At 40.9% G+C, this 14,834-nt stretch overlaps 1 protein-coding gene across 1 annotated transcript in view; it reads left to right on the forward strand.

The window, feature by feature from the left end:
- DNAH8 (dynein axonemal heavy chain 8) overlaps positions 1–14,834 on the forward strand; it is a 295,615-nt gene that overhangs the window by 36,093 nt on the left and 244,688 nt on the right. Inside the window, exons 9-12 of the mRNA XM_036248715.1 lie at positions 6,355–6,501; positions 9,968–10,165; positions 12,636–12,712; positions 13,954–14,053. Of these exons, the coding sequence (XP_036104608.1) occupies positions 6,355–6,501; positions 9,968–10,165; positions 12,636–12,712; positions 13,954–14,053 (522 nt within the window). The remainder of the gene's footprint in view (positions 1–6,354; positions 6,502–9,967; positions 10,166–12,635; positions 12,713–13,953; positions 14,054–14,834) is intronic.

A 14,834-nucleotide genomic window follows, 5' to 3' on the forward strand; every position in this document is an offset into this window, starting at 1 on the left:
TGTAAAAATAATGATGGAAAACATTCTTAACCTGGTAAAGTAAATAAACATACAAGTCCAGGAAGCTCAGAGAATCCCAAACAAAATTGAACCCAGAGGTCCATACTAAGACACACCATAATTAAAATGCCAAAGGTTAAACACAAAGAAGCTGAAAAACACAAAAAGAAAAGCAATTAGTTATGTACAAGGGAGCTCCCATAAGACTGTCAGTTGGTTTCTCAACAGAAACTTTGCAGGCCAGAAGAGATTAGCAAGAAATATTCAAAGTGTTGAAAAGAAAGGACCTACAATTAACATTACTCTACCCAGCAAAGCTACTGTTTAGAATCAAAGGACAGATAAAGAGCTATCCAGACAAAAAAAAGCTAAAGGAGTTCATCACCACCAAACCAGTATTATAAGAAATGTTAAAGGGTCTTCTTTAAGTTTAAAAAAAAAAAGAGAGAGAGAGAGAGATAAAAAATATGCATAATAAAATAAAATGGCAATAAATACTTATCTATCAACAATTACTTTCAATGCAAGTAGAGTAAATGCTTTAATCAAAAGACATGGTGACTGAATGAGTAACAAAACAAATCCTTACATATGCTGCCTACAAGAGACACCTCCGATGCAAAGACACACACAGACTGAAAGGAAAGGACTGGAAAAACATATTTCATAAAAACAGAAACAAATAAACAAAAGCTGGGATAGTACTACTTATGCTAGACAAAATAGACTTTAAAACAAAGACTATAATAAGAGACAAAGAAGGTCCCACCACTTCCACTTCTAGGTATTTATCAAAATAAATCCAAAACATTATATCAAAAAGACACATATATCCATATGTCCATTGTAACATTATTTACAATAGCCACAATATGGAAGCAACCTGGGTGTCCATCAAGACATGGATGGATAAAGAAGTGGTACATATATACAATGGAATATGATTCAGCCATAAACAGTGAAATCTTGCCATCTGCAATAATATGGATGGGCCTAGAGGGTATTGTGCTGAGTGAAATGAGTCAGACAGAGAAAGAAAAACACTTTATGATTTCACTTACATGTGGAATCTAAAAAACAAAATAAATGAACAAGCCAGACAGAAACAAACTTGTAGATACAGAGAACAAACTGCAGATTGCCAAATGGGACGGGGGTTGGGGAACTGGGTGAAAAAATTGAAGGGGTTAAGAAGTACAAATAGGTGGTTACAGAAAATAGTCAGAGGGATGTAAAGTATAGCATAGGGAATATAGTCAATAATATTGTAATAATTATAGTGTATGGTGCTAGGTGGGTACTGGATTCATTGGGATTATCACGTTGCAAGTCTAATCATGGGGTTGTACACCTGAAACTAATATAATATTGTGCCTCTACTGTAATTGAAAAATAAAATTATTTAAAAAGAAAAGAAGAATTTAGCAATTTAGTCTCATAATTTAAAAGATATCCTCAAGGTCAATAGCCATTTACTGACTGAACTTGAAATGGAAGCTTGGTTTTGAAAATTCTAGTTTGATGTGCTTTTTGTTAGATTTTTTCGGGAAACTTTTATTGTATCATTTTTTAGGATAATTTTTTAGGTAATTTGGAGGATATAATGAGAATTGTTATTCAAGACCTTATCGTTCAACATGAAAGAATTGGTTGGAAAAGAGGAAGTGCTGCAAACTAATTCCAGTTAGTTGGTATATTCCATGAGAGTAGGGATCTTGTCTATAATCCTGGTATCTCAGGAGTTCCTAACACATGGTAGGCATAGATAAACTTGGGTTGAACGAGTGAAAAATGAACAGGGACCTTGAAGAGAGTTGTAATGTCTTTTGGATATTGAGATAGAGGAGGGAGGGATGTGTCATTATTAGAAATAGGTATGAGACCAGTTATTCACAAATCTGAGTGTTTTTAGGCATTACCTGGAGAACTTGTTAAAAGTATAGATTTCTGAGTCCCATTCAGAAATTCTGATTTAATGACTGTGATAGACAGAAATAATCCCCCCCCCCCCCCATGTCCACATGAAAATCCCTGGAACCATAAATGTGTTATGTTAAATGACAAGGGGAAATTAAGGTGCTAATCACCTGACCTCTAGATGGGGAGATTATCCTGGATTATCAAAGTAAACCCAATCACTTAGCATAATGTTTTCAAGGTTCATCTATGTTGTAATTACAAGGATTCTTTATAGGAGGAAAACTCAGAACCAGAAAGATAGCATTATGAAAATGATTTAACTGTCCATTGGTGGCTTTGAAAAAGTTTAACATTTTTTTGAATTTATTATTATTATATATTTTTCCCAATTTAAAAAATTAATTAATTTATTTTTGTTACAGATGTTTCTCCTTTTCCCCCCACTATTCTCCCCTCCCCCTCCCTCCCTGCCCTGTCCCCAGCTTTGTTGTCCATGTCCATTGTTCATGCATACATGCATATAAGTTCTGTGGTTTATCTCTCCCCCACCACCCCCTCTTCTGGGGAATGTCAGTCTGTACCCTACTTCCACATTCTGGGACTACCCCATTCCTCAGACTATTATGTTCATTATACTCCACAAATAAGTGAGATCATATGATACTTGTCTTTCTCTGTTTGGCTTGTTTCACTTAGGAAAATACTTTCCAGGTCCCTCCATGTCGTCTCAAAGGATAAGAGATCTTTCTTTCTTACCGCTGCATAGTACTCCATTGTGTGTATGTACCACTGCTTTTCTATCCATTCATCCACTGATGGGCATTTGGGCTAATTCCAGATCTTAGCTATTGTAAATACTGCTGCTATGAACATGGGGGTACATATATTCTTTCTGTTTGGTGTTTCAGGCATCTTAGGGTATATTCCTGGAAGTGGGATCACTGGGTCAAATGGAAGTTCAATTTTTAATTTTTTGCGGTAACACTATATTGTTTTCCATAGCGGCTGCACCAGTCTGTATTCCCACCAGCAGTGTACTAGAGTCCCCTTTTCTCCACACCCTCACCAACACTTGTTGTTTGATGATTTGTTGATGGTGACCATTCTGACAGGTGTGAGGTGATACTTCATTGTTGTTTTAATTTGCATCTCTCTGATGATTAGTGATGTTGAGCATTTCTTCATATGTCTCTTGGCCATTTGTATGTCCTGTTTGGAGAGGTGTCTATTTAGCTCCTCTGCCCTTTTTTTTTTTTTATCCTCACCTGAGGACATTTTTCCTTTTTTTGTTCAGGTAGAGTGGGAGGGGGAGAGAGGAACAGAGAGAGAGAGAGAAACATCGACGTGAAGGGACACATTGAGTGGTCGCCACCTGCACAACCGTCCAGGGCCGGGGACAAACTGCAACCGAGGTACGCGCCCTTAGCGGGAACCGAACCCGGGTCTCTCAGGACCGCAGGCCGACGCTCCAACCGCTGAGCCAAACCGGCCAGGGCCTCTGCCCATTTTTTAATTGGGTTCTTTGTCTTCCTTTTGTTGAGTTGTATGAGCACTCTATAAATATTGGAAATTAATCCCTTATCTGATATATCATTGGCAATTATGCTCTCCCATATAGTGGGTAGCCTTTCCATTTTGATGATTGTATCTTTCGCTGTGAAGTTTTTGAGTTTGATTTAGTCCCATGTGTTCATTTTCTCCTTTATTTCTATTGCCTTAGGTGATGTATCAGTGAAAATTCTGCTGCGTATGATGTCTGAAATTTTGTTGCCTACAGTTTCTTGTAGGATTTTTATGGATTCATGAGTCACATTGAAGTCTTTTATCCATTTTGAGTTTAAAGTGATTATTGATGTGGACTTATTTATTGCCATTTTGTGTAGTGTGGTTATATTTTTCTTCCCATTTTTCCTGCTAATTACAGCAGTCCTTTTAACATTTCTTGCAGTGCTGGTTTGGTGCTAATGTATTCTCTTAGCCTTTTTCTTTTTGGTCTGGGAAGCTCTTTATTTGACCTTCTATTTTGAATGATAGCCTTGCTGGGTAGAGTAGTCTTGGATTCAGATCCTTGTTTTTCATGACCTTGATTATCTCATGCCATTCCCTTCTGGCCTGTAGTGTTTCTGTGGAGAAGTCAGCTGAGAGCCTTATGGGGTTTCCTTTATAGGTAACCTGTTGCTTCTCTCTTGCTGCTTTTAGGATTCTCTCTTTGTCTTTAATTTTTGGTACTTTGATTACTATGTGTCTTGGTGTGGGCCTGTTTGGGTTCTTCTTCCTTGGGGCTCTCTGTGCTTCTTGAACTCGAATGCCTTCTTCCTTCACCAAATTAGGGAAGTATTTTGTCACTATTTCTTCAAATATATTCTCTCACCTTTGCACATTTTCTTCTTCTTTGGGGACGCCTATGAATGCGAATGTTGTTATGTTTCCAGTTGTCCCACAGTTCTCTTAAGCTGTCTTCCTGTTTTTTAATTATTTTTTTCTTTTGGTTTTCTGATTGGTTGATTTTTTTCTACCCTGTCTTCTAATTCACTGATCCAGTCTTCAGCTTCCTCTACTCTGCTGTTTAGACCTTCCAATGTGTTCTTTATTTCTGATATGTCATTCTTCATTTCTTCTTGGTGGTTTTTAATTTCCAACTGGTTGATTTTCAACATTTCTATGTCTTTACTCATGTTACTCATGTCCTTACACATGCTGTTGAGCTTCCTCAAGATCATGGCTCTGAATTCTAGTTCCGTTAACTTGCTTAACTGCACCTCATTTATCTCATCTTCGGTAGAGGTCTCTTGTTCTTTCATTTGGCTTTTGTTTCTGTGCTTCACCATTTTTGCTATCACAGTGGGCTTTGGAGCCTGCCAAACTTTCCCTGTGAGTGTTGGTGTTCTGCTGTTTGTGGCTCCCTCTCCTGGGTTTGGATGAACCAGGGAGGAGCCAAGTTAAACACCATTGTCAAGTCTTACTTTCTTGGTTAGAGTTGCTAGCCCAGGAATGGTTCTTATTTGGGGCTCTCTGTGCTTCTTGAACTTGAATGCCTTCTTCCTTCACCAAGTTAGGGAAGTTAGTAAATATGTCCTATATTTTGAAAAATTTCCAATGGGTACCCTGGCCGGTTTGGCTCAGTGGTTAGAGCATTGGCCCATGGACCAGAGAGACTGGGGTTCGGTTCCCGCTAAGGGCATGTACCTTGGTTGCAGTTTGTCCCTGGCCCTGGTTGGGGTTGTGTGGGTGGCAACCAGTTGATGTGTCCCTCTCCCATTGATGTTTCTTACTCTTCCTCCCTCTCTCTGTCCTGCTCTATCTGAAGAAAAATGCAAAAATGTCCTCAGGTGAAGATAAAAAAAAAATTTCTAATGGGTTTCCTAGCCTGGTTGGGTCAATGGTATGGCTGTAGTCAATTATTAGGATTTCAGCAATGTGCTCCTCAAAGAATTTATGATCTCCTGTGGAGAAATGCTGCTTGGATGATAGATCAGTATTGCAGATTATTAATGTTTATATACCTGTGCATAAAGAATGCTTATTGAAAGTCAGATGCCAACTAAATTGATGGATATTTGAAAATAGATACACAGAATTGAGAGAAAATTTCTAGCCTCCTGGCAGTTCTAATTAGCCATGAAAATGTAAAATAGTGTATGTCATACTTTGATATAGGGATAAGAGTTAAGGGAAAATAGAATGAAGAATATGAGGATATGATGTAAATCAAAAGATAATATTTTCACAGGCCTTTCGATGTGTAGGCAGAGAACTTGTTTTTTTTTAAATCCTCACTGGAGGATATTTTCCTATTTATCTTCAGATAGAGTGGGAGGGAGGGAAAGAGAGAGAGAGAGAAACAAACATCTCATATCAGTTGGCTGCCTCCCGCAGGACTCTGACCAGGGCCGGGGACCTGAGGGCAACCGAGTGCGTGCTTTTTTTTTTTTTTTTTTTTTTTTTTTTTTTTTTTTTATCCTCACCCGAGGACATTTTTCCATTTTGTTCTGGTAGAGTGGGAGGGAGAGAGGGGAACAGAGAGAGAGAGAGAAACATCGATGTGAAAGGAACACATCAAGTGGCTGCCACCCGCACGACCAACCATGGCCCCAACCAGGGCCGGGGACAAATTGCAACCGAAGTACATGCCCTTAGCGGGAACCGAACCCGGGTCTCTCCAGACCGCAGGCCGACACTCTAACCGCTGAGCCAAACTGGCCAGGGCCGAGTGCGTGCTCTTGACCAGCACGAAGCCTCTTTGGTCTGCCGCCGGCACTCTGACCACTGACCCAAACCAGCCGGGGCAGAGAACTCGACGTGTTAACGTTCGCAGCAGTGGCCCCATCGAGTGGCTGATGTGACGAGCTCTGTGTGAGGCTAGAATGCTTGAAGTTTTGACTCCCAAACAAATGTCTCAACACTTTCTCCCCCTTCTTTTAATTTTCCCCACAGGATTGCATTTTTCTATTTAAGGAATATCAGGCATCTTTTCATAAAACAAGGAAACAGATTTTAGAATCCTCAGGGGAAAAATCTTTTGAGGTTTCAGAAATGTATATATTTGGAAAATTTGAAGCTTTCTGCAAAAGATTGGAGAAGGTAAGCATTGTGGTCACAGTATCCACCCCCAAACACACCTTTCTGGTTAGCTAGTACTTTATATAGCACTATTGAGAATTATTGTTCTAGATCTCTTGTCTCGCTGTTGGTGTGACTCATTCCATATTACATTTTATTATAACCTATTTTTTTTTTATTCCTGATTACTATCTTCTGCCAGGTACACAAACCATATTGCAAACTTTCACTTTTCCCCTTCAATTCTGCCTCCACTTCTAGAGTGTGAACTTAAAAGCCTCTGCTCTTAACCATTGTACTAGCAGAGAACAAGTGTGAGACGGGATACCTGCAGGACCTGGCAGAACCCGTAGTCATGTCGTATCTGGATGTATGGGCATCTTCTCTGTGTCGGCTGGTGTGCAGGGTGTGTGCACAGGCGTGGTGTGGCGATGTCTTCGCTGGGCAGGCATGGGTCAGACATGATGCTCCAGTCAACTGGGCCACCCCATCAGGGCTCTTTTCCCTTTCGTGATGGTGTCCTTTGAAGTGTGATAGTTCTCCATTTTGATGAAGTCTAATATACCAAGTTTTCCTTTTGTTGCTTGTACTTTTGGTGCTACATTTAGTAAACCGTTGTATGGGTGTGTTTTGTGAACACTAGGGATTTCTTGGGATCAAATATCCATTTAGAAGAATAATGGCATGGGTCAAATTAATAAATTGGCCTTACTGGTTTACCTGTTGCACAAAGGTACTTAGTGTTTCTGAATCCACTGGAGCATAAACCTGGAGGAGGGTCTTGGTTACTCAATTCTTCCAGGAGCCAGAACCCTTGCCAACTGGGGTGCAGTTTTATGATTGATAGAATTTCAGGGCTGGACCTTAATGATTAGCCCAGTAGCAGTAGAGACTTTTGGTGGCAGATCTAATGGTAGGCGTGATGGGATCCATTTGTAGCAGCCCAAGCATTCCTGATGCTAGAAAGAGTGGGCAGTAATGGCCAACTGCATTAACTGCCCCCCTGCCCCACCTCTGGAGAAGCTGAGCCTTGTCTTAAAACATCATGCCACAAAGGCTCAGCAACAAGAGCTAATGCAGCACCCCCTAGTGGCCTCACTTGAAATGCATTCTGATTGTGTGTTACCACAACTCCCCTGTAGTGAGAATCCCTTGGCTGACTGGCATCCTTCCCAGGATAATTAGTGGATTTGGTATCCAGATTTTCAAAGAATGGGATGGAAAACTTACTTTGAAGTGTGGACCATGATTTTGTGTAATACTGTGGAGTTGGTTACTGAGTTGCATGAATGGGCTTTCCCTAACGAGTGGGGCACAATAGAGGCCACGGTTAGGGTACCCCCATAAACTCAAACACTTGAAGAGGAGAGTCAGAAGGGCAAACTGAGTCAGAACCTACTGGGGAAAAGTAAGATTCAGATGTCAGAATGACTAAGAGACAAAGTCAAAGGACAGGCAGGACCGAGAGTGGGGTTGGAGGGCAGAGACCTCAGCTGGGCCGAGATGTTAGGGATCTAAAATGAATATGTGAAGACGGTTCTAGTGTGTCAGCTTAGGGTGCCCACAATGCACCCTTGTTTTGGTGGGGGAGACCTGAGGTGCACTGAGTGTTAGTTTGTCCTAAAGAGCCAGAATTAGGCGTGTGCAATGCTCTGTGCTGCTTCTTCCTCTTCCTTCCATGTAAAGTTTGGTGAAGGATGGTGTATCCGAGTTTACTTTTGTTTTCTTCTTACCCTGGACATTTATGGGAGAGAAGAGAAGAATATTGCTGGGGCTAGTAGGTGGGGCAGGGTCTTTACTTATGGTGACACTGAGATGGGGGAATCATAGCAAGTTGAGAACTAGAAACGAGGCTAAGGTTGCTGAGCAGAGAAGGAATGACACACTGGTTGTCAGTAGTGAGGGGTAAAAAGCCAAGGCCAGGACAAACAAGCAGGAGCAGATCACGTTTGAGTACCATGACTGGCCTTTATATTGCTGTTATGTGTAGTGGGTACGGGGTTCACTGGCTACGTTTGGGACCAACTGCTGTCTGTCTCTTGACCACCCATTATCTACCGATGGACAAAATAGAGGACGTGATAATGACAGGAATTTTGTTCCTGTCTCTGGCCACTGGGGCCAGGTGGTAAGGTAAGGTAAGGTAAGGGATAAAGGGCAGAGTCTTAGGAGAGAATAACAGAGCAAGTGGGTAGTTTGGTTCTTCAGTTTGTTTTTGAAAGTTTTTTTTTCTTTTCTTTTTTTTTTAAGGTGAGTGGAGTGGATGTGTTAGTAAGAAGTTCATATTTATATAGAGCGTATACAGCATGCTGTAATTTCCTCGTGGACTGTATTTCTTCCATGCTTGGACTGGCTTCTAGGATGACAGTGGTTTTGGAAGTGTACAGAAACAGTGACATAAGAGTGACAGTTATTCAGAAAAGGGTCATTTTGGGTTGACAGGCGCAGGGACTTTGATTTCTGCTGGATCTGCGCGAAGACCAGTAGCGGTGTCTTCACGGTCTGCAGTATCTGGTGGACTCCCTTGCAAACAGGTTTGCTTCCTGTTGGCATTCGGCAGCGTCACACAGGAAACCTGCCTGGAGAGCTAGGAGCATTGTTCTCCAAAGCGGAAATCAAAATGGGGAATTGCTGATCAAGATGAAAGAACTGAGTAGCCTGGGCACGTGAAAGGTTCTTTTGCTGAGCGAGGTGATGTCGGTACATTGAGCTGGACCCAGCCATTTCTGCAATAAGTTTGTCTTCAGGGTTTCCCGGGGCTCTTCAGGGTCAGAGGTGACTACAGTCATTCTGCAGTCTTCCTAGAGCTTCCCTTTACCGGAATGCAGGGGCAGGGGAGGACGTGGGGACACAGTGCGGGGAAGGCCAAGGAGAACGGTCAAGCTTTGAATCCAGTGATTCAGGGAAATGATTTTTAGAAAATTCTCAAGAATAAAAGGATGAAACTATTTAGACATCTGCAAATTCTTTTTTTCCTTTTTCTAGAAAGAATATGAGCAAATTCTGAGAAAGGTTGTAAACCCTCTCGGATATGCTGGAACGTCTCTATGTAGACAGTTGGAGAGTAGTACTGATCAGTGACAGAGACTTACCATCTATTTGAGCTCCTCTGGTTGCTTTTGGCTAAATGATTCTAGGGCCTGTTACTTGGTGTTTTGTTTTTTTTTAAATATGTTTTTATTGATTTTTTTTAGAGAGAAAGGAAGGGAGAGAGAGAGAGAGAGAGAAACATCAATGTAAGTGAGAACATTGATCAGCTGCCTCCTGCACACCCCCTACCAGGGATGGAGCCTGCGACCCAGGCCTATGCCCGACTGGGAATCGAACTGGGACCTCTCAGTCCATGGGACAATGACGCTCAATCCACTGAGCCACGCTGGCTGGGCTCTTGGTCTGTCTTTTTAATCAGTGATTCATTAAGGGCCTACTCCAGGGAAGGATGCTAATATTCTGTTTTAAAAAATAAAACAACACATTTCTTTTTAAGATTACAGAAATGATAACTATTGTGCAAACATATTCAGCCTTGAATAGTTCTACCATAGAGGGAATAGATATAATGGCCATAAAATTCAAAAATATACATCACGGAGTTAAGAAAAAGGAGTATGACATTCTGGATCCAAGAAGGACAGAGTTTGACACAGATTTCTCAGGCTTCATGTCAAAAATCAGCGCTTTAGAGGTGAGTAATTACACATGCTTTTACTTTAGTAAAGCTGAAATGTAATCAACAATACTGGAATTCACATATTTACTATTTATTGTAAGTTACTCTTGCACATGAGTAAAAAATACCTGCTGGTGTTATTCCCTAGTCCACAAAATATTTTCCATCTTTTCGAAAATGAAAAATGGGTATATTCATCAAGAGATGCCAGCAAATAACCAACCAGAAGCCCAAAGGACTGTTGTAGTTAGGGTTCATTTTTAGTTGACATTAAAATTTCTATTAGGTTTTTGTTGTGCCAAGGAGCCAATGTCATTTCTCCAGTCTAAGGGATAACTTGTCATCCTTGTTCTTCGTTTTAAGTGAGAGAAGATTTGAGGACAGATTAGGACGGTGTGTCACTCTCTCCTTGGCCCGGCACTTCCGGCCACATTCAGAGGACAGCTCTGAAGAGGCCCTCGTCCTGTTGGTCGGAGCTTCAGGGGCACCAGAGGGCGAAGGGTGGTTAAAAGTATGTCTGGCGAGCCCTGGCCAGTTTGGCTAAGCGGTTAGAGCGTCGGCCTGCGGTCCGGAGAGACCCGGGTTCGGTTCCCGCTAAGGGCACGTACTTCGGTTGCAGTTTGTCCCTGGCCCTGGTTGGTCGTGCGGGTGGCAGCCACTCGATGTGTCCCTTCACGTCGATGTTTCTCTCTCTCTCTCCCTTCCTCTCTCTCCCTCCCACTCTATCTGTACAAAAAATGGAAAAATGTCCTCGGGTGAGGATAAAAAAAAAAGTATGTTTGGCGAGACTGTCCCATATTTCTCTCACCTTTGGGTTTATGTGATCTCAGTTACTCTCATACAGAAAACTACTGTAAACCCAGAGTTAACCCTACAGAAAGGTCCCCTCTGCTGCACAATGTCCTGGAGAAACAGGGAGGGACAAAAGTATACTCTGTTCACTTCCTGAGTCTGCAATTCTTGCCATGAAGGTGAGGAAAAGTATATACATTCTCACGTACTCTAAAGGTTCGTTAAAATGTTAAAAAACGGTATTACATGTAATCTGGGCAATATAAAAAGAAAGATCCTAAAATTCTAACACTTTTTCTTTTTGGCATAATTTTTTTTTTCTTCAGTTTTTGAAAGTGGGACTCTGCTGTTATATATTTTAGTTATTATTTTTGGTGTTTGGCTAGTTGGGCAGGGTGGAGTTTGCTTCCCAAATGCGTTGCAAGTTATATCTTCATGGCAATGGGAATTTGGATTCTTATTTTTAAACTTATTGCTTAAATTATTTTTATGATTGCTTAATAAAGATTACATGTTGTAAAGGCTCCACTGTGGTTTTAGATACAAATTTTAGCTTTCAGTATATGTAGAGGCCATATTAACTTTGTAATATTTTAAAAGAGGTGTCAGTGTTTTAACTTTCTTTCCTTTCCCAGTGTTTGAGTAGCATTGTGGTATAGACTAGTAGACCGTAACAATGTAATCTATAAGTGAAAGTAATTTGCAAGAGTGATTCAGTTCCATTGGTTGGGCACCAGGAGTTTGGAATTCACTGCTTGGGATGGTGGAGGTCTGAGAAGAACATTTTCTTCTTGTTTCTCCTTAGCATGGCAAAGAGGTTTCTGAGAGCAGTGGTGTTGGAAAGTGACACCTTTTGATCCTGGGTGTCCACAGTATCATTACACTGCTCTACCAACATGCTTAGAAACTCTAAATATCCCAAGGAAATTGCTTTTCAGGGACACTCACTCCTTTCGTAAGTTCTCTAGGTCAGTACTTTCCAATAAACAACGAGCAACAAATGCAAACCACATATGTAATTATAAATTTTTCTAGGAGCCATAGGAATGATAGTCAAAATAGCAGGTCAAATTAATTTTACTATTATATTTTATTCAACCCAACATATTCAAAAAATTATTATTATTATTATTATTTTTAATCCTCACCCGAGAACATTTTTTTCATTGTTTTGTTCAGGTAGAGTGGGAGGGAGAAAGAGGAAGAGAGAGAGGGAGAAACACATCGATGTGAAAGGGACACATCGAGTGGCTACCACCCGCACAACCAACCAGGGCCGGGGACAAACTGCAACCAAGGTACGCGCCCTTAGCGGAAACTGAACCCGGGTCTCTCTGGACCACAGGCCAACGCTCCAACTGCTGAGCCAAACCGGCCAGGGCCAAAAATTATCTTTTTGACATGTCATCAATATAAGAATCATTGAGATAATTTATTATTTTTTTTGTACTAAGTCTTTGAAATCTAGTGTGTTTTTTATATTTATAGCATATCTCACTTCCAAGTAGTGGCATTTAAGTGCTCGGTAGCCATGTGGCCAGTGGCCACTGTGCTGGACTCTGCAGTTTTAGATGCTTAGATGGTAGGTGTGTTGAGGCTATTTTGATTCTGCAGGAAAATGGTTAATTGTTGTTAAACAAAACTAATATCTTTCTTAATGCCAAAATAATTAAATATCAATATTTTATTTTAGGTACAAATACAGGCATTTATGAACAGTACTTTTGGAAAAATCTTATCTTCTCAGCAGGCTCTTCAGCTGCTTCAAAGGTATTAATAATTTATTAAGCAATATAATTTCTAGTTGGGATAACTTTATATCTGAAAATAAATTTCAAGTAAGATGTTCTTGTAAATCTCTTCCAGCCAAACTTTTGAACTCATAAACATTGCTCTTTCAATTACCATGAAATAGAAGGGTAAACATTTGAAATATGATATTTTTCATTGTATTTTTGTAGCAAAATGTATTTCAATAAGAAAATGAAATATTTTACATGTTTCCCCAGCTATATAATATAGAGGTTAATTTCATAGGTGTTTTTGGAACGGGAACAAATACTGTTTAACTCTGCATACTGAAAGGATTTTTCAAAGTGAAATTAAGAGGAGTTGATCTCCGAACTTCCAGTTTCCCTCCGGAGTGCTCCCGTGTCCCTGTATTCCTGACACAGGAATGTGACCTCCCACAGGTCAGGAAAGCCTGGATTAGAGGGACGAGCTGGACGAGGGGCTGTTTTCTTCAGCTCAGGGAAGGCTCATGACCCATGTTAAGGGACCCTTTGGGAACCCTCTCCCGAGAGCCCAGCTTTGCTGTAGTTCCATGTCTCTCTAATGATGGGTAATACTAGTGAGAACTTACCTTAGGAGACCATCATGAGAGTCAAAACAAATAAAGTGGTTTTGACCAGTGACAGGACTGTACAGACAGATGGCAGGAACCACTTTCTTAGTGATTCCTCTCTGTCTCTTTCTGTCTGTCTTCTTTCTTTAACCTGTAGTATACTGTTGTTAATTCACTTTATTATCAGAGTGATCTGGTTCTAGTACTTCCTGTGCATCACTTAGTTTCTAAGTGACATTTGGCTGACAAAATCATCATTATTATTATGGCTGTTTGGAATCACGTGACATTCACATTGGCAGAGGGATCGTCGGTGTGTCCCCTCCTTCTTGACTAAGCTAACTCTTTTCAGTCTCAGCTGAATGTCGCTTTCTCAGAGAAGTCTTTCTTGACTCCCCGGCTTTGGCTGGCTTCCCTGCTAATATGTATTTCCGGCACCCTTATAATTTAAATGATTATTTATGTAACTCTTGACTGATAGCTCCCTTTTCCATAAGGTAGCAGGCTCCCAGAGGGCTGGAACCACACCTGTCTTGTTCATCACTGTACCTGGGAAGTATATGAGGCCTGGAATATTTGTCAGATGAGTAAATGAATGGGTTTTTAGGACTGTAACAATTTCTAAGTATATTTCTCATTTACTTTTTAATTATTCACCTTGATTAAGATTCCAGAAGCTGAACATTCCCTGTCTTCAGTTAGAAATAAATCACACCATTGAGCGGATTCTTCAGTGTTACGTGGCTGAACTCGAAGCTATTAAGAAGGCAAGTATCATGTTTATAAATGGAATAGTCCTCTAATACAAAAGCAAAAGCACCCCCAAAGTATCTGCCATGATTTTATTGTGCTAAGCTTTTCAGGAGTCGTCTGTCAGGGCTACACAGCGCTGATGCTCCCCAGTCTGTGTGGGAAGGGCCGGGAGAGCGTGGCATTGGGTGGCCAGATTCCCATCCCGTGCCCTTAAGAACTGTCTGCATGACAGCATTTACGTGTGCATAGGAAAGCCCATGTAAGCTAATATTTTTGTGTATAGAAATATGGGCTCTGGAGACGATTATGACAGATATGATGTAGCCATATGCTCCCTCTTTTAAATATTCTCTAAAAACTGAGATAAAAGGCAGAAAAAAAAAAAAATACTTGCGCCCTGGCCAGTTTGGCTCAGCGGTTAGAGCGTCGGCCTGCGGTCCGGAGAGACCCGGGTTCGGTTCCCGCTAAGGGCATGTACTTCGGTTGCAGTTTGTCCCCGGCCCTGGTTGGTCGTGCGGGTGGCAGCCACTCGATGTGTCCCTTCACGTCGATGTTTCTCTCTCTCTCTCCCTTCCTCTCCCTCCCTCCCACTCTATCTGTACAAAAAATGGAAAAATATCCTCGGGTGAGGATTAAAAAAAAAAAAAAATACTTGCAATGGGAAATAAGGGTTAAGAGAGAATTAAGTGTCATATATTGTAAACATCATAGTTCCTGAACCTCAGGTTATTATCTCTGAAGTACATTTATATATTTATTGGCTTCCTCCTTAGGATAAAACATGGGAATAATGGT

This window comes from Molossus molossus, unplaced genomic scaffold, assembly GCF_014108415.1.
Source record: "Molossus molossus isolate mMolMol1 unplaced genomic scaffold, mMolMol1.p scaffold_m16_p_8, whole genome shotgun sequence".
Lineage (NCBI taxonomy): Eukaryota > Metazoa > Chordata > Mammalia > Chiroptera > Molossidae > Molossus > Molossus molossus.